At 42.3% G+C, this 20,176-nt stretch overlaps 1 protein-coding gene across 10 annotated transcripts in view; it reads left to right on the top strand.

Moving 5' to 3' along the window:
• Positions 1–20,176, top strand: part of RALGAPA2 (Ral GTPase activating protein catalytic subunit alpha 2) — a 333,808-nt gene that overhangs the window by 297,249 nt on the left and 16,383 nt on the right. For 9 of the 10 annotated variants that reach the window (XM_032248229.1, XM_032248227.1, XM_032248225.1 and 6 more), the window contains one exon: positions 14,232–14,353. In XM_032248229.1, coding sequence (XP_032104120.1) covers positions 14,232–14,353 — 122 coding nt within the window. Of the gene's footprint in view, positions 1–14,231; positions 14,354–15,139; positions 18,746–20,176 lie in introns of those variants that run through there. The other variant, XM_032248228.1, reaches the window with a different exon arrangement.

The following is a 20,176-nucleotide window of genomic DNA, read 5'->3' as shown; positions in this document are numbered from 1 at the left end:
CATCCTGTGTGCTGTATGTTGCCGATGATCTCTGAGAATATCAGTGACTGTGCCTGGACTTCACACCAAGCTCTATTGCTTCTGAAGCCTTCCTCTAATATCATTACAGTGTTTCCCTCCCTTACCCCTAAGCAGAAGCATCAGGACTGTATGCCCACCTTATGGGGTTCTCAGCCCAGTGCCCTTCAGCTAGAGATTCATTAGCAAACAGGTGGTTCCACTACCCCACTCAAACACCTAGACCTTCATCAAAACTCATTATTTTCATCAGAGCTGTATGTGTATATTTTTTTCTTTGCACAGCCTAGAACCAGATTAGCAGGTATAGAACAGTACAGTTGAGCCTGATATGCAACCAAAGTAAGTCAATCCAGCAGCCCCTGGGAATTTTCGTAACCAATCTTGACAACAAACCTAAAAATTTCATACCACTCTACGTAAGTCACTTACAGATACTTCCTGATCATCTTTATTTTTTTAACTTAACAGTGAACCAAATACTAGAACAGAACTAAAAGGCGTAAAAGAGGTGCTTTTGCCCTCTGGCTGCTCAAAACCACTTTCCATAACATTTATGAAACCTGTATTCTGCAGGCTCATCTGGCCTTTCTGGTCTGCACAAGACCAGTGTCTGTTGAGGGGCCCGGCCATGCCTACAAATGGAGCAGCTCTTCAGAGTGCTGCAGATACAGATGTGCTCCAGGGCCATTGGTGTGATGACTCAACCCTTGTGTCCACTTAGTGTAGCTTCTTCCTAAGTGAGCCAGTTGCATCACATACTATTATTAATAACCAGAACTCAGATGCTTTTAATAGTAACTGGCCAACATAGTTTTGCTACTTCTGATCATGGAGGAGCTTTGTGTTATTAGAATTCCCCCAAATTTCCAGTTAGGTTTCAATAATTGTGGCATTATATATATTTTTTGCTCTGATAGGTCTGCGGGGTGTACTGAGTTTCAAGTGTGGATCAGCAGTAATATTTATCACTCAGGTGTTCTGTGCACCCCAGTGTGCCCTCGAGCAGTCTGAATAGGCCAGGAAGGCCACTTGGCAACCTTCGCAGCGGCTTCTTTCCTCGTTGTGTAAGTCACTTTCATTTGGTAAACCCCTAACTTTTCTTTGAGTTTCTTCTTGACATCTGATATCTCGGTATCAGATGAATATCTTCCTGGAAAACTGCGATGCCTTTAAGCTATTGTAATTATTTCATAGAAACATAGAAATATTGTTTTCTGCTTCCAGAGGTAGTGACATTTATTATTTTTAAATGCACAGAAGAATAAAATATAGCTAAAATTTCGTAAATACCCCGAAAATGAATTATTTTCCCAAAATTGCTTTCAGAAATGAAAAAAGAAGATCTGTACAGAACTTATTGCAAATACTTTAGACCACAAAATTTAGTTCTGTCATACCTAATCTGACTTCTTGTGGACTTAAGATGTTTGTGGGTAACAATTAAGACTATCTCAAAGGAAAAGATAACCAGAGCATCTACGACAGATGTTTTCTTCTACTTGTCAGTTTCATTTACTTGTCATCTGTCACATATCATCATGATCCTATTTTAATTTCTCGAATCAACCTAGATATAAACTATTCTGTAGGCCAAATTAAAGTGCCTTTTGCCTTCAAAATAGAAGAGTAATATTGGATAATCCAATTCAAATTATGTTGCACTAAATAATACCTGTAACATATTTAATAACTTTTTTGTCTTAGAGTCAGTAATGGCAGAGCCAGAGTTTACAATTCATGCGTATTGCTCTTTAACTGTACTTCGCCACAATCAGGATTCAAGACATTTAGAGACAGTTCTGCATTTCTAATGATTTTCCTTTGTGTTGTCACTTCGTGGATATTAAATGCCCCAAAAATGTTAGCAATGGTCTTTTCTATAATTAAGGTTGGGAGTACATTTTTCAGCTTCTAACCTATGATGTCCTTAGGGTGAGTGAAAACCTGTGAAAGAGAAACGGTTCAAGTGACAGTGACTCCTTTCCTCCCAGAAATCAAGTTATTGGTGTCTGCATGGCAGAACTCAGGGTTTCTATTGTTCGTATTGATTCGTCGCTTTTTCAGTCGTTTTCATCATTGAAGCAGCCTGTTGAATCTTTTCTCACTCAATTTGACAGCACTTTCTCTAGACTTGAAATAGGCTGAATGACTAATTTTCTTGTCACTTATATTTTTACTGATGTGAGACTTTGAGCGACAGTGTCACAGGGCATTTTCTCACTTGGTGATTTACTGAAGGTGAGGCGCACTGGGAGAATTGGAGAAGATGGAAATGGAAAATGCTATAATTAAGGATGTGCTTCTTCACAAATCAATCCCCAGAGAAGAACTGATTTGAACATTTCTAATAACAGTATACTCCAAATCCATTGCATGTGTGGAGCATCTCAGATTCTTGGAGGGAGACCTTCAGCTCCTGACGCCGGAAGGACATGGCAATATGAGAACAGACCATCTCCAAAAGTCTGTAATTTAATAGCCTGAAGAAAATCTTTGTCTCATTTCCATTTGCTGTTATCATTTCCTCAGAATTATTCTTAAACTTGGTTATATGGGTATTTTCTTCTTTTTGAGCAGTAGTGGACTGTTTCTCTCCAGGAGTGTATCATTAGGGCTTGAACCTTAATCTAATATCTTATACCTCCATGTGTTTAATTTCCTTTTCCAAAACATCCATTTTATTTGGTTACATTGTTCAGCAAAGTCATCCTCTTTACCCATTACCAGGCTGTGACATTTACTTTCGATGATTCATTTATTTGGGGCCTTAAACAGTCCTATAATTTAAATTTGCATTCTATTGAAAGACAGAATCTTTGTGAAAATGATGTATGGCTTTAGGATGTAACTGGCATCCGTTCCTGTCTTGCTCATTATGGAATTTTACACGTTTGTTTAGCTATTAAATGCCTCCTGAGCCCACCTGTGGAGCATGTGCCTGTGACAGGTCCCAGGGAAGTGCATGGGAGCTGAGGCTCCGCAGGAACCCTGCTGCTCCTCCTTTTGGATGCTTCTTCCTTGGGGTCTGGGAAATGGCTGTCTCCCCCTCCGTCCATCTCCCTTGACTGCTCTTTCACGTTTGCCCACCCTCTGGTGGGAGTGGGGGTGGTTCCCCAGCATTGCTTTCTCCCCTTTTCTCCTTCAAGATCATCTCCAAACCCATGACTCACAGCTCTTCGGCTCTGGCCCAGGCCTCTCTGCTGACTCCCAGTCAGACTTCCCTGAAGTTATTTCCCAAGAATCCCCTGGGCTCCTCAGACTCCTACACTCAACCCTGCCTTCCTCCTCAGGTCCCTTTCTGTCCCACCTCCTGGTCACTTACACCTTGATCCCAGGGTTTTGTCCAGACTCCATCTCCATCTCTTACCCATGGTAAGCACCCAAGTCCCGCTGGGTCTGCCCCACATCGCACAGCTTCCTCCCCTGCATTGTCTCAGGCTGTGATCAGGTCCTGCTGTTCATCTGTTTTAAAACCTTTGGAGATTCTCAGTTGCCACGGGCTGGTGTTGCTTTTTCCCTTCTGTAACCGCCCCTTTGCAGTCTGACCAAGACCCACTCCTCATTCCTGTGAATCGCCCCATCCTCCAGCTTCCTAGAGCTCATCGTCCATTTGTCTTTCCAGATAAGCTCTGAATGCGGTGAAGCACAAGACTATGTCTTTTTCATCCTCCAGCTGCTAGAACAGCCCCGGCACACGGTCTGCTGCTCTTCCTGTGTCTTCCATGAATAAATGATTCAGCCACCGTCTGCCTGGAGGGCTTTTGCTCTGCCAGGCCATCTTTCCATTTGTTCTCTCATGTAGCCAGCGAGGATCTTTTTATTAGCAGGCCTTCCCGACGATACATAGTGTGCACTCTTGTACCACTAGGCATTCTGGGGAGCATTTATTTTATTTATTTATTTATTTTGAGACAGGGTCTCTCACTGTATCGCCCAGGCTGGGGTGCAGCGGCATGATCAGAACTCACTGCGGCCTCAATTTCCCAGGCTCAAGTGATCCTCTCACCTCAGCCTCCTGACTCGCTGGGATCACAGGCATGTGCCATCACTCCCAGCTAATCTTTTGTTTTTTGTAGAGACAGGGTCTCACTATGTTGCCTAGCCTAGTCTCCCCAAGCAATTTTCCCACCTTAGTCTCCCAGAGTGCTGGGATTACAGAGGTGAGCCACTGCACCCAGCCTGGGGACATTTATTTTATTGAGATATAATTAACAGACCATAGAGTTCACCCTTTTAAAATGTATAATACAGTGGCTTTTTGTATATTCACAGAATTGTGCCACCCTCACCACTTCCAATTCCACAACATTTTTATCATCCCAAAAAGAAACTGAATACCCATCAATAGTCATGCCACATTCTCCCCTCCATCCAGCCGTAGGCAGCCAGTGATTTCCTGTCTGTATTAATTTGCTTTTCTGGACATTTATATAAATTAAGTCACACAATATATATGGGCTTTGGGATCTGACTTCTTTTACTTACTATAGTGTTTGCAAAGTTCATCCATGTCACAGCTGGTATCAATACTTCATTCCTTTTTATGGCTGAATAAGAGTTTATTGTATGATATGTACATTTTGTTTATCCAGTCATCAGTTTGCAGACGAGGAGGTTGTTTCTGTTTTCTGGCTGTAATTAATAATGTTTCTGTGAACATTTGTTGGCAAGTTTTTATGTGAACATGTATTTTCACTTCTCTTGGGTACTGAACTTCTAGGAGAATTGCTAGATCATGTGTTACCTTCTTGAGGAACTGCCAAACTGTTTTCCACAGTGGCTGCACTTGACTTATTTATTTATTTTGAGATGGAGTTTCGCTCTTGTTGCCCAGGCTGGAGTGCAGTGGCGCCCACTGCAACCTCCACCTCCCAGGTTCAACCGATCCTCCTGCCTCAGCCTCCCACGTAGCTGGGATTACAGGCACGCACCACATGCCCAGCTAATTTTTTATTTTTAGTGGAGACAGATTTTTCCATGTTGGTCAGGCTGGCCTCAAACTCCTGACCTCAGGTGATCTGCCTGCCTCAGCCTCCCAAAGTGCTGGGATTACAGATGTGAGCCACCGTGCCCAGCCAGTGGCTGCACTTTATATTCCTACCAGCAAAGTATGAGGAGTCCAATCTTTCCACATCTTCTCTTCATCCTCTCTGGTTATAGTCATCCTAATAGATGTGAGGTCGTATCTTGTTATGGCTTCCATTTCCATTTCTCTAATAACTAGTAGTGCTGAGTGTCTTTTCATGTTTTTACTGGCCACTTGCATATCTTCTTTGGATAAACGTCTATGCACATCCTTTGCCCATTTTTAAACTTGGTTGTCTTTATTGCTGATCTGTGAGAATTCTTTGTATACTTGAGATACAAGGTTCTTCTCACTAAATGGTTTGCAGATGTTTTCTCCTATTCTGTGTTGCCTCTTTACTTTCTTCGATTACTGTTCAAAACACTGCTCAAAAATGAAAATGTTTTATTTTATTGTGCATCCTCTATTCCAAAAGCTGCCAGTAGTGGAGAGCAGTAGAAGAAATCAGCTAATTAATTTCCTAGTTTTGTAAAATATTCTTAGCCATTTCTTCCCTGAGCTCATACTCTGCCACTGTAGGGTCATTTTTTTTTTTACTAGGTTTAAAATGCAGCCATGGATATATTTTACACATTCAAAACAGGGTAGTATTTCTCAATGCATAGCTGTCGTTAAGTCATCTCATTTTTATACGTGTCTGTGAACCCAGCATCTGTCCTGTGGGAGGGCCGTGCCTGCTTTCTTGGGTGTAGTGCCTGATTCTTTGCCTCACAGGAGAGGCCTGCTTCTGCTCCATTTCCTCTTCCCTCCATGCCAGGGTGTGTGTCACCCAACGTGGCCCTGTCTCTGCCACGCCACAGTCCTTCATGGTTAGGCTCAAGGCCATTCTCAGTTCTGGTCATTTCAAGCCTGCAAGTAACATTCTTACCTTTTCCACACGCCCAAAAGATATATGTCATCCACTTCTGAAAATATGCAAAAAATAAGTATGGTATTGAAACATTTGGACAAGCTCATTGATTGAACATATAGAGGCCAGTCAGCATTGGCCAAACTTGAGGACACTCGGGACCCTCCTTAAAGCTGTAGTTCCTTTAAGGGCAATATAGCAACTTAAGTGACATCATGTTGCTTCCTTGTCTCAAGCCATTTGGGCCTCCTGTGCCCAGGCCCAGCCTGTCTTTCAGCAGTACCTGCTTCCACCCTTTTACTACTCCATGGCTCCAGTCTCTTTTCTCCTCCTGAAACATCCCACATTCCTTCCCACTCATGTCATTTTCTGTGCCTGAACTGCTCTTAACACTCCTTACCCCATTTCGCCCCTGCTTGGTTAGCTCCTTCCCTCACGTCAGAGACTTCACTGAGCCTGTTCCCCTCCTTCCTTCATGGTACTGATGTAATGACAGTTTGCCTTATTCCCTGGACTTGTGTACAGTCTGCCTCCCTGCTAGAATGCAGGCTTGCTTGCGGCAGGAGTGGCATCTGTCTTGTTGCCCAGTTACATGACCATTACCTAGCACAGAGGGGCATACAGTGTATCTCTTGAATGGATGATCACTTGAGTGAAGGTGGATTTGCTTTTTGAAAATGGCACAGCCACTTGAGATCCAATTCTCTGAGAAGACCAGGATAGTGTATAGAAGTCATATGCTTAAGCCTGTGATGATATGTAGTATTCTGACCATTCTCTGATTCCGCTGGTTTTATCATTCTCAATGCATAGTAATTCTAACATCTGTAATTTTATAGAAATGGATTTTTATTTCTTGGAGCATTATCCCCCTCCCTGACAGGTAGCATTTGTGTCCATGTTTGAGTTGAGCTTTTTGAATCCCTTCTGTCAGAGTTCCCCACCACTTTCTGAAAATTTTGAGCTCTGACATTCTGGTCTACTTCTGGAATGATATCTCAAAAAATAGTACTGTCTCTTTTCTGCTTTCTCTGTGTCTGAGTCAGTTGGACTTCCTCGTAATCATTGTCAACTCTAACACCCAAACATACACCTTTTGTGTCAACCTTTGACTTGAAGCTCGTTCTGCCCTTCCGATGGGTAAGAAAAGATTTCGTTTGATGAGTGCTATTCCATTCTGGCCAAATTGTGCATTTTTATTATGAAATATTTATACAGACTAGAAGACATGTGTCATTTACATACACTTTGTGCTTTAAAGAACACCAAAACATGCCCCTATACTGACACTCACTTGCACCAGCCAGTGTATTTCAGACCCTCCCAGGTACCACCCTCTCCATGCCCCAGAGGTAACTCCAGGTTATTGTTTCCTTGCTCTTTATCATTTTCCCACATATGTGTGTAGCCTTTAGCAATATGTTTCACTTAACCTGTGCTTAAAACATATATAGGCCAGGTAAGGAGGCTTAGGCCAGCACTTTGGGAGGCTGAGGTGGGAGGATCACTTGAGGCCAGGAGTTTGAGACCAGCCTGAGCAACATAGTGAGACCCCATTACTACTAAATATTTTTAAAAATTAGCCAGGCATGGTGATGCATGTCTGTAGTCCCAGCTACTTGGGAGGCTGATGTGGGAGGTTTGCTTGAGTCCAGGAGTTCAAGGTCACAATGAGCTATGATGGTTCCTCTGCACTCCATACTGAGTGACAGACACAGTGAGATCCTATCTAAAAATAAATAAATACATAAATAAAATGTATAGAAATCAAATTGCACTCAGTGTGTTCTTCAGTTTTGGTTGAGCATTGTTTTCCGTTTTATACTTCTTAATACACATGCCTATAGTTTGTTTATTTTCACTGCTATACAATATCCCATTGTGCGACTGCATTTATCCATGAATGTTAAAACTAGGTTTCTTTTTCTTTTTTGCTGTTGTCTGTAACATGTTATAAACATTCTGAACCACACACATACATACCAGAACTCACATACCGAGGAGCAGAATTGCTGGCCTGCAGAGCACATGCATCTGCTCTTCTCTGGATAAGGTCAGATTGCTCTCCCAAGAAGCCAGACCCATTACCTCCCAGCAGCAGGTTCTTGGGGCTCCTGTGCCTCACGTCCTGTCTGACAATTGGCATTATTACATGTTCTTGTTTGGCCAGCCTGGTATGTATAACATGGTATTTTATTGTGATTCTCATAATCCCTGGTCATTAATGATACTGAGCAACTTAATGGCCAATCATGGTTTATCTCCTGGTGGCCCATGTTTCTAATAGGTTATTTGACTTTTTCTTATGGATTTGTTAGGAATTCATTTTATATTCTGGCACCTACCCCTTGCTACCTCTCAGTTGCAGATGCTCCCTCCCACAATGTGCCTTGTAGCTCTGCCTTCTTTATGGTATTGTGGTAAACAGGAGCTCTTACTTTGAATGTGTACCAGTCTTCTCCCTGTGCTTCATGCTTTGGTTCCTTAAGAGATCTTTCTATACCCCAAGGTCATAAAGAGCTTGCCCCACACGTTCTTCTAAAAGTTTGTATCACAAAGTCTTTCAAATCTGACGAATTTTACTTCAAATTGAACTCTCTAACCTCTCCTTACAAGTTGTCACTGCCTAGAATATATGTAGCTGTCTCATAGCTTAAAGCAATGGACAAAAATTTCAGGCATTCATTTATCCACTCAGTAAATATTACATGGGATGCTTTTAAGCTAGGAGATATGGGTGACATAAGAGAATAAATTTCTGTTGACACAAATTTGATGAACCTGACTCACATGGTGTCCTCAAGGAGTTTATTGAACTAAACGATGGTGCAAAAAACATATGTCTGTATCCCAGTTCCTGGAACCTGTGAATGTTAACTATTTGACTCAAGGCTGTGTACACATGTAAGTAAATTAAGGATCTTGAAATGAGGAGATTATCCTGGGTGATCCGGGAGGGCAATAAATCCAGTCAGGATTGTCCTTTAAGAGAGACACATAGAATAGGAAGAGGCCGTGTAGCCATGGAGGCAGAGAGCAGAGTCACACAGCCCCAGGAACGCAGACAGCCACGTGGAACGGGAAGAAGTATGAACAAAATCTCTCCTGCAGCCTCTGCTGTCATCTTGATTTTGGACCTGTGGTCTCCCAAAACTAGTGAGAGAATAAATTTCTGTTGTTTTGAGCCCGTGGTCATTCACAGCAGCCACAGAAAACTAACATAAGAAGGCCTAAGATGGTCACACATGGTAGCTAGTTAGCCAGAGGTTTTCAACCTTTTCCACACCCCAGTGTCTCAAGGGATGGAACAATGGCAGCAGAACCCAGGGATGCCAGAACTTTTGAGAGGGATGTGTGGATGGCTGTAGCATCCCAGGCGGTTCTGAAACATGACATTCCCTTCTCTGCAGATCACTGCCATGAAAGTTAGAGTCTGCGGGGTCGTGAGAATGGCTAGCTCTGGGCTTGCTTGTGCCAGTGATAAGAGGCTGCATGAGTTCAGAAAGAAAACTGAGGTGGATACATAAACTGTTAGAGCACACACACCCTGAGGTCAGGAAGCTGACTGTGTCTGGGGCCACTTTGCTAGTCTGGACATCATATTCACTCCTGGGAAATTTAGAGAAGGTTCCGCCAAGAAGGATTTCAAGGGTTGAAAAAATATAATCTGCAACATAGGCTCTTTCAAACAGCTCTCTTTATTTCTGTGCTAAACAACAGTCAGATAAACAGCCCAAATAAGTAAAAAGAAATCAAAATGGAATAATTGTTGTTTTGCTGCATTTTAGAAAGTCAGCATGGTCTGGGTGTAGATGTAGCGTACACATACGCACTCAGTTTTACTTTACAGGTTGATTATTATAGCCCATGTATGTTAAAGTCAGTTGATGTGTCCTCATTTGGAGTTTAGTTTCCAACCTCACACAAGATCTTGAACTTAACACTTATTCTAGAATACTGGATATTAGATGAAAGCAGTAAAGGTTGGAGGACCTGGGCTCTAGTCTCAATTCCATTACTGTGTCACTGTGATTCAAGAAAATTACTTGGACTCTCTGAGCTCCCATTTCCTGATCAGTAAAGTCGAGACCATAGGACTAAGCTCATGAGGGTGTAGCTTGAAGGGGGTTTGCTTGCCACAGAGCCTGACTGGCTTACCTATTACATTCTTTCTGCGACAGAAGCCTAGGCCACATGATAGAGGTGGGGAGCAGTCAATCCAGATTTACTGTGCCTTTCTTTTTGTGCTGGAACCCAGGTAGATGCTTCCTATGTAGGATTCTATTTAATTCTCCCAGCTGTCCCAAGAACAGGAATTGGTGTCCCCATTTTACAGGTAAGACAACTGAGGCTGGGAGTCAGAGCAGCCTGCTTCCGCGGTCTCACGTGTAAAATGGACACCAGGACACCAACACCTGGCAGAGAAAGAGCAGCTGGGATTCAAACCCGCCTTTCTTACACCAAATACAAGCTCCTTCCTATCATGCTGCTGCTGTCATTTCTAAAAATTAAATCATAATGAGAGTTAAGTTGGGGGACAGGTTCAGATTCTCAGACTCTTACAGCTCTGCAGATTCAGCAGGGTATGTCTTGAGAGTCTCAATAAGTTCTTTTGGAAATGTTTGATAAAATGTAAGTAGTAAAGACATATAGCCTCTTTAGTAAAGTAGGGGAATATTATTAATTTTTCATTTTTTATTTTAGAGACAGAATGTTGCTATGTTGCCAGGCTGGACTAAAACTCCTGGGCTCAAGCGATCCTCCCACCTCAGGCTCCTGAGTCGCTGGGACTACAGGCCTGGCTCCTAATCCAAATTCTTGATAAAAATTCTTATGTGAAAATATGGACAGAGTGAGTGGCTAAAGAAACTCAGAAATATCCAGAAGCCAAGATGGGTTTCTGGTTAGTAATTTGAATGTTCCCTGAAGTGAGTAATCAAGGGGAAAATTGCTCTTTAAAAAAGTACTTTGCCGCGTGTGGCTTTTAATGAGATAGTAATTCGGAACAGAATTAAAAGTTGTACGTTTGTCAGTAGACTTTTTAAGAGAACAGAAGGGCCGTGACTAGCATTGAAACAGGGATCAGATTTGTGACCTGGTGCCTCTTTCAGTGAAAGGTCTTTGACTGTCCACAGATAGGCATTATTTCAGCGTTCACTTCACATTTTAACATGTCTTACACGTGAAAAGCTTACAAGCACTTTGATGTCTACACTATAAATGCCCTTGGTTATAAAAGCAACCAGCATTGAAACCTTAAGGATATTAGGTGAGAAAGTGTAATGATACTGCTCCAAATTGCCCTTGCTAACAGTTCTACCAATTTAAATTCAGTTAAGATCCCAGGATTATGTTTTTTATGGCTAATAAAAGAAATGATTTTTGGCACCCATAAGCTTCTTGGCTGTTTCTAAATGCTGCCAGAGCTAGGGGGATATTTGTTTTCTCTTTGTCAGGGTGTTTACATGCCCTGGCTTGGGCCATGAGTGAAAATGTATTTGACGATCTCCTGGTCTCACCCCAATCCCTAATGGATGTTTGTCTAAATGACAGCACCCAGTTTAGCACTGTTAACACTCCAGTTAGTGGGCGGGAGAGTGTGGGCTGTGTGTGACAGTCGGGGGCATGCATGGCAGGGTCAGGAACCTTCTGTGAAGGAAACACTTCCTCCTCCAGGATCCAGTTCTGGAAGCACCTTTGTATTTTCTCTGTCTCCCATACTGCCCTAATTTAGGAGTCGGACCATAAATATTCATTGAATCAGAGAATCTCACAACTTCATTATTATTCCTCTAAATATAGCGGTGGACTTTCTCTAAGGAGCCCAGACCTCTCAGCCTTGACAAGAACAAGCTTATGACAATTGGATAGTGCCATCCAGGATTGGGATGGTGGGCCGCCGTCTGGGGTCAGTTCGTATGGTATTATGCAAAACGTCCCTTTGTAGGTTTGATCATGAGCTTGATTAACATAGCAAGCCTCTTTCCAGATACGTGGCTTCCGTAGGGTAGTTAGCAAAATGCACACGCATTTCTTTTTTGTTCACCATTGTCCCAAGCACTGTATGTGGATGTGTCGGACGCAGTGGGGCCTTTCAGGAAACAGCAGGACGATGCTAGGCAGAGCATGACAGGTCTTTAGAGGGACGTGCCTGCTCTAACCCAGGCCCACAAGCAGACGACCGCCTGAAAGGGGGAGCCATGAATTGAGCGTTGACAGTGGGCCACGGCGGTCCGAAGGCTCAGGTGGTTGTCAGCCATAAGTTTAGCTCAGCTCTTTGAGTAATTTGTCACGCCTCGCTCAGCCCCTGCTGGGCCAGCACGTGCCAGCTTAGTGTCAGAGTGCCTGTTCGCCAGACGGCCACTCAGACCTAACGTCCTGCTGTTCCCCGGACCAGCGGCTTGCTGGGGCCATGCACGGAGGGCCGAGCCGTGGCGACAGCCAAGTGCTGTGCAGAATAAGTGTGTTCATAATGAGACGTGAATGGCATTAGTGGGTCCCTCTAGAATTGGGCCTGAGCAGGCGCCTCTCGCTGAGGAAGTTTGGCAGCCTGTTCATTAAGGCGAGTCACCAGGAGTTCAGCCCACAGTTGAGAAGCCAGTTCAGGCTCATGCTGCCCAGCCCTTGGGCGGTTGTGCCCATCTATATAAAAGATCATATATCATTAGAGGGGCCACTTTGGAAATCTTCAAACTCATTTTCCTTGCTTGAGGTTGCATAGAACAAGCTTAAGAGAAATTCTGGCAGCACACTGTCCGGTAATGCTTTCCACGGTGACAGGCATGTCCTGTATCTGTGCAATCCAGTATAGAACCCCTAGTCACGTGCGGCTATTGAGTGCTTAAAATACAGCAAATGAGGCAAAGCAACTGAATTTTAGCTTTTGATTTTAGTTAATTCAAATTTAAAATGAGATAGCCATGTGTGGCGTGTGGCTACTGTATGGGATAGCACAGCCCTAGAATGCCCCTGGTCTCCTCATGGTATGAAAATGTAACTCCAAATATAACCGAAGGAGTAGGGAGAGGAAGAGCCGGCATTTAGAGATCAGTGTGCGTACTTTGCCATAAGAAAGCCGAAAAGTATTTGCCCATTTAAAAACATTTGCTGTATTGAAAGCTGATTGGAAGGGCATAATTGTCACCAACCTTTGTTTTTAAAGAGGCCATTTGAAAAGATAGTTTTAAAATGTAGTGAGAAATGCTAGTTCCTTTTCCTCTTCTGGAGTTGCAAATAATAAACTGATGGTGATCCACATTCCCTGTGTTCCTGGAGAATTAGCATGATTTTCAAAGTGACTGAAACATGTCTTTTAATTTTTGCATTGATAATGAGGAAGGGGAAAATGAGACGTCATGCGGACTTCCCCAAGTGTTAATTCATAACGTTGTACGTGCAGTGCCTCCATCCATTGTCGGATTGTTCCGACGTTACCCTGTTATTGGAAGTGCATGATTCACCTTCTGAGGAAACAGAAGCCACACACAAAAGGGGAAGATTTGCTTTCTGCCCTGTGAAAGCCTGCCACACGCAGGGGTCCTATTAAGACAGCTGGAAAGTTGCTTCAGCGTGTTACGCTTGTAGGTTTTATTGGTGACTGGTTTTTGATTACACATTTGAATGCTGTGTGTTCCAGACTGCAGTTTTAATTAAAAGACAGTAGTCTTTTTTTTAAATTGCACTGTGCACTCTTGCTAGATTCTCTCACATAGTAGTTCTTATTTTCCAATGTTCACAGCTTGTCTTGGTTAGAGGCTCAGATGCCCCCTCAGAGTGTATCTTCCTAGCCTTCTCTCTTCCCAGTAACTTACATCTTCTTATTTTTAAGAAGTGTCGGCACTCTCATATCACCAAGTTGCTTGAAGTGTCCACTCACGTCAGTAGGCTAAGAATGTTTCATCCATTGAAATAGGACGTAAAAGGTCCCTTATTTGTCAGTGGAAAGAGATGTTATTGCAATCAGTGTCTCCTGTTTTTGTTTAATTCAACCCTAGTGATCTTATGATGTTATTCCGCAACTATTGGCTTACATGTTGTTTAGTGATACTAGTATTGAATGCAGTTAAAGTCTAAGAGAAACTTAGGTCTCAAAACCAGAATTTTATTGTTAATTGTGACTAATATTTACTTTTCTGCAAGATGATAAAGAACCTGCAAGATACTTTTTTTTACACAGAAAAGTAAAAATTGCACAACGGTAGTAGAAGTGAATTCTGTCACTGCTCTGCATTGCCACTTTGCCCGTGCGCTTGTTTCCTTAACCAATTACCGCAGCTATGAAGAGCGAGCTCTGTATCTCGAAGCAATAATTCAGAACCACCGCGAAGTAATGACATTCGAGGATTTCGCAGCCCAAGTCTTTTCTCCCTCTCCCAGCTACTCCCTCAGCGGAACGGGTGAGTGTCTACATTATTCTTCTCTCACGCGCTTAAGATGCATTCGAGCAGCAGATGTACACCTGTTTTTCACAGATAAATGCTTGCAAATTTAAGAAGAGCATTCTCCCTCTGAATCAACTAATGAATATCAAAAGGAATGATGACATTCATTTTAATTTGTTTTGTATTCGAGCTGTTCACTCAGTTCCTTTCTTCAGCTATCCTGTTAACCTTCAAATCTAGCAAGGTTAATGAACTTTTTCTCAGTAATGTGCTCCGGTTCATTCAGGAGTGTGGGTTTCTTGCTGAGCTGGGAATATGTTGTTTAAAAGCGATGCCCAAATCAGTGCTTACTTATCAAAAAAGAGTTCCTCACAGTGGAAGCCGTTGCTACTAATGCTAAATGGGGATTATGCTGCTGAGATATGAGGGTCAGGGATTAATGCAGGAGACATGGAAGGACAGTGTCCTGGGGTCCATCATTACAGCAGTGCAGTGTGCATGTGTCTCTCTGGAGTGATCTGTGTCATGTGGACAAGCCGCCGACTGGAGCAACACCTGGTGTGGAACCCGTTTAGAAACTAGCTTACAATAATTTTTATTTATTAGGGCTAATGGAAAATTGCAAAAGTTTCCATGGATTTCCTGTTTTTAGGTTTTTGTTCTTTTCATATTTTCAGTTTGGGGGGAAAAAATACATGTACTGCCACTTAAACAGATTATATGATTACCGTGAATTTTTTCAAATAATAGAATTATTACTTGTACATTTCTGCATATAATTACAGAATAATTGCCTTTCAGAGAGCAAATGGGATATTTAGCCAATGCATGTTGAAATTCTCAGTGAGAAGCTTCCTTCATCTTCCACTGCTTTAGATGCAACTGTTAGAGTGCTTAATAGATTTCTAACCTGCGTCAATTGTCTCTGAACACTGCCTTACTTCTCCTATTCTGACTTGTTAACAAATATCTTACACACAAAGTGAAAAAAATTAAATCCAGTGAAATAAATCACTTACAAATAAAATCAGCCATGCATCATTGTTTAACATCGCTGGCCTCAATCCTTGCCTCTCGGAGCTTTGTTGGGAGATAAGAGGGAGAGGCACGCACTTGCGCAGGGAGCCAGGAGCAGCAGGCAGAAGGCTTGGGAGATAAGCAGGCTGGCAGAGGTGCGGGAGCCGCGCGATTTGCATAATCACGCCTCTGCTTCCTGGTGAGGCGTCAAGGAACACTGGGATGGCCTCTATTGATCTTTGTCGAACTGGAATACTAAGCAACATGAGAAAAGCTTATAACTTAAAGCTTTGATTAATGTTTCTTACATTAAAAAAGTGGAACAGCTGTGAATTGAATTCTTTTATACACTCTGCCAACATTCTATCTAAGACAAAAAAAAAAATCCGTTTCAAGGGAAATGAAGATTTCATACTCAGCCTGCCTAGAGATTTTAAATTGTTTCTAATTTTTCAGTGAAAGACTATGAGGGATCTGTAGCAAAGCTAATTTTAAAAAGATCTCATTCAGTTTTTTCCCACCCTCATGAGATTATTCCCGTCTTCATAAGGACTTGATTTTTCAGTGCCGGTTGGTTTGTTTTTCTTTTAGCTCTTGAGAAAGCTTTTTATTTCTTAAAATTAAAAAAGTAAACAATAGCTAGGTATTTAAATTCCTTAACTCAACTGTTGCATTCTTAAGATTATTAAGATGTTATCAAAATGAATAACGATGGACTTTTTTTCTATCTATATTTTAGCCTCTGTGTAAACTAATTTGATCTTTTCCAAAAGTCCATAATTACTTAAACCAATTGAGATGAGTTGAGTGAGATTCTAGGAGTAATTTGAATTTTTAAGAACTCTGCCTGGAGAGAATTGTTCATAGGCTTCTTCCGGAAAGTCATATTTTTGAAAACTACTTAGCAGAGTAAAGATTCTGACAGCATGTGAGGGTGGGCATTGGAACTTTTATAAAAGGAACGTGAAACCAAACATGGAATATCAAGACAAGTGCTACTGCCTCTGCTTTTCAAATTATTAACATCAGTATTACATTTCATAGTGTTCATGGTTTAAGATATTCAGTGTTGAGTGGGAAATATTTTAGACATCTATCATACTTATCTTTAAGTGTGATTTTTAAGTCTGGGCATAATGTTCTGTTTTAATTCTTTGCATATCAGCTCATAACGCTGAGTAGGAAGGAACTAGATATAAACTTGATTTGAACTGAAATGTGGGGCAGTGCAGTGAGGACGGAGCATTTCAGCACCAGAGACAAGCACGTTTTCAGAAGCATCTTCTGATTTACATACTGGCTTCGCTTTTGAGGAATCCCTGTCCCCTATCTGTTACTACTTCTAAAGATGAAAACATTTTTCATTTGTTTACACTGTTATGTTCTTGGGGCAAGTACAGTCAAACCCAGATGAGCCAGCCAGCTTAAACTAAGAAATTGAGGTGAAGTCTGTTCTTCCAAGCAACAAGCCAACTGGAAAAATTGACCCTGAGCGGCTTAAGCTCCCACAGTGCACTTAGGACCCAATCAGACCTCATCTCTGGCCCTCAGTGTCATCAAAGCAGGGCCTTGGGCTTGGACTCACATGCATATGCACAATCTGAGGAATTAGGAGCTCCTAGGTTTTCTTTGTATCCTCACCACAAGGGGCTTTATTATTAATGAAGAGGGAGCGTCACCTGAACACTGCATTCATTCCACACTGTCTTGGTAGCAGCAAGCTAGAAAGCAGCATGTAGCCCCCACTTCTAGAGGGAAAGCCTTTAAGTCTGAGGTCTAAGTGGGAGATGTGCTCAGTGGGAGTGGCCTGTGCCCGAAGGTTCCACTGTTGGAAAATGCCCTTTGCCTCTGACTCTCCGGGTTCAGGTGCTGTTACCCATCCACCCAACGAGCCCTGGAGGGCGGTTTGGCCAGGTAAACAGGGTTCCATTCAGGATGCACCCTCAACCACACTTGGTGGTGTAGCGGCTAATATGAGTGCTCAGCTTTTTTCAAAGAGCTTTCAAAACAAAATCTATTTGCCTAATCAGAAAACATTTTTAAAAACCGTTGTCTACCTTGTATCTATTCCATCCGTTACTTGTCTTGATAACACCTGACATGTAATAGATATTTCAACTACTTTTTTACTTAGCCCTATAGTTTACCTTCCTTTTTTGACCAGAAATAAATAATCTAAATAATCTAAAAGGTAGCCACTATTAAAATATTGGATGCAATTAACATATATGTTTCCTGCATAAATACATTTATATACACATATATGCACATATACATTTCTCTCTCACATACACACACACACACACACACATATTGGTGTGGGAGACTAAATTTGTGTTTTCAATCATATCCCTAAGAAAGAGGGACCAGCAGAGAGGCCGGGAAAGGGTTAACTGGAATGGTCACCCTCCACTGCTGGGAGCAGCAGAGAGGCCAGGAAAGGGTTAACTGGAATGGGCACCCTCCACTGCTGGGAGGGACTGATGTAATCACTGCAGCTCACAGCCAAGTGCATCTGTTCACCATGAGGTCATTCTTCTGCATGCTAATGATTTGGAAAATCAAGTCTAGTGTTTGACATTATCGAAAAAGATATAAATAGTGTGAATCTTTACTTTTTAGAAGTTGCTCTTATAAAAGAGAAAAAAGAAACTTTATATTGGGCCTGAGATTTTTTTTTTTTTCAGAACTGCCTTAAAGATTGTGTCTGGGTCTTAAAATCTTGGAGGAATCCACTTGTGTTTGTTGATAAATCAATCCCCAAATCACTAGTACAGTCACAGCTAGCAATCTGGTAGCCAAGGGCTACAGGTATGTCTTATTTAATATCTAATTTTAAGAATTTCCAAGTGCCTTGGTCAGAAGTTGATAAAGATGGGTTTTTCCCAAAGAATGTTCAAAACCAAGTTAAATGAGTGGTTCTTCTCAAAATACCCAAACTGACTGGTGTTTGCTGAAGATGCCAACCCTATGTATGATTCCTTTCTCCTTCAATATTGCTATAGAGAGCCAGCAGAGGGAGCACAGATCTTTATTTGTTAGCCCTGCATAAACATAGCGTTTAATTTCTCCAAGATATGGTCAGAATACTTCCTCCTTCATGATAGGCTAGATTGTAAAGGCTCCAGGATTTAGAACAAGTGAGAGAAAATTCCTCACTATGCTTCACCAGAGTCTGCCAGTTTCAATGTAGGTCATATTTGGAGCTTAAACCAGATTAGTCTGAGTCGGTCTTAGGATGCCACTGCCATTCCTGCTATTGCACAAAACAGCAAACTTTCATCTTTTACACAATTGCATGGACGTCCTTGTGGAAAGGCTTATTATGCCACTTACCTAATGAAAAATACTTCTGTAGTTTTTCTTCTACAACACAGTCATTGTGTTAAGTTTGCAGAACCTTTACCAGAAGACTATGCCTGGTGTCACTGAGTCATTTTGGTGGCCAATAAAATCTTCTCCTAAAACTGCAGACGGAGGCGCTTATGTTACACATTCACCCCAAAGCAAATCTGCACTGTAGACACTACATAAACTCCTCTTAGAACTCACCAGCCTTTGCCCAAAGGGGTATGGCTGCAGCCAGCTTTTGCTTGCTAAGACCGCCACACCATATGCAGGCTTGTCATTCTGCATGCAGTCCTGACAGGTCATCTTCCTTGGCTCTTTCACTGGGCAGTTAATAATCAAGTTAACTCCTAGAAACAACACAAGTAAATCCTACCCTAAACCCCCAAAAAGAGTTTCCCCGCTCATTGAAAGCATAGTCATGTGACAGATTCATTCGTATTCTTTCTCTCCCTGTTAAAGTGGTCTTAATACGGTTTTAATTAATAGCACTTCTTTTGAATTGTATGTGTTCAGCTTCCCCATAACTTTGCTGAAGCCAACAAAGGACATCATAGAATGTTGAACTAGAAGGGACTTCAGAAAAGGTCATGTCTAACCCCATTATATTAATTTTGAGCAAGCAGAAGACCAACTCATGAAGGGACCACCAAAGGTCATGGGCAAGTTGGAATCAGGGCCAACCCAGCCTTCACCTCCCATTCCAGATGGAAATGCCAGCCCTGTGCCCACCCTGTAGCAATAATCCCATAAGCAGAGCCATAGCTACCAGCTCTTTATTAATACTAAAGGCCAGAATCAAATTTTACTCTATTCACATAATCCAGAAGTTTTCCCTTTTTTGAAACAGGATCTCACTCTGTCACCCAGGCCTGGATTGCAGTGGTGTGATCACAGCTCACTGCATCCTCCACCTCCCAAGCTCAAGCTATCCTCTAGCCTCAGCCTCCTGAGTAGCTGGGACTACAGGCATGAGCCACCACATCCAGCTAATTTTTGTATTTCTTATAGAGACAGGGATTGGCCATGTTGCGCAAGGCTGGTCTTGAACTCCTGGGCTCAAGCCTCCCAGAGTGCTAGGATTATAGGTGTGAGCCACTGCACCCAACCCAGAAGTTTTCGTTAAATACAAGTCATCTTATATCACCGTCTATTCAGTAGCTCAGCCATCCCACTCAGCACACTTGGCTGTAGCTGGCTACAGTGTTGCCGCACGTCCTATAGACAACAGCCTTGCACAGATGTTTCTTCCACCCCCATAATCCCTTCTGGATGCAGCCCAAGTTTTCCCTCACTCATAACTGGCTCAATTCTGACCACTTTTGCTTGGATTTTTTTCCATTTACGATGTATTCTTCTTGGAAAGATGGGACCACATTGATAGAAAGCTTTTTTACCAGCTATAATTCCATCACCAAGACCCAGTGGTGCTCAGCTCTGGCTGCATATTGGAATCACCTGTGAAGCTGTAAA

This window comes from Sapajus apella, unplaced genomic scaffold (genome assembly GCF_009761245.1).
Source record: "Sapajus apella isolate SASKATOON/1434 unplaced genomic scaffold, GSC_monkey_1.0 scaffold65, whole genome shotgun sequence".
In the NCBI taxonomy this organism is placed as follows: domain Eukaryota; kingdom Metazoa; phylum Chordata; class Mammalia; order Primates; family Cebidae; genus Sapajus; species Sapajus apella.
The sequence above is the reverse complement of the archived record's forward strand: the minus strand, read 5'-3'. Positions and strand labels throughout refer to the sequence as shown.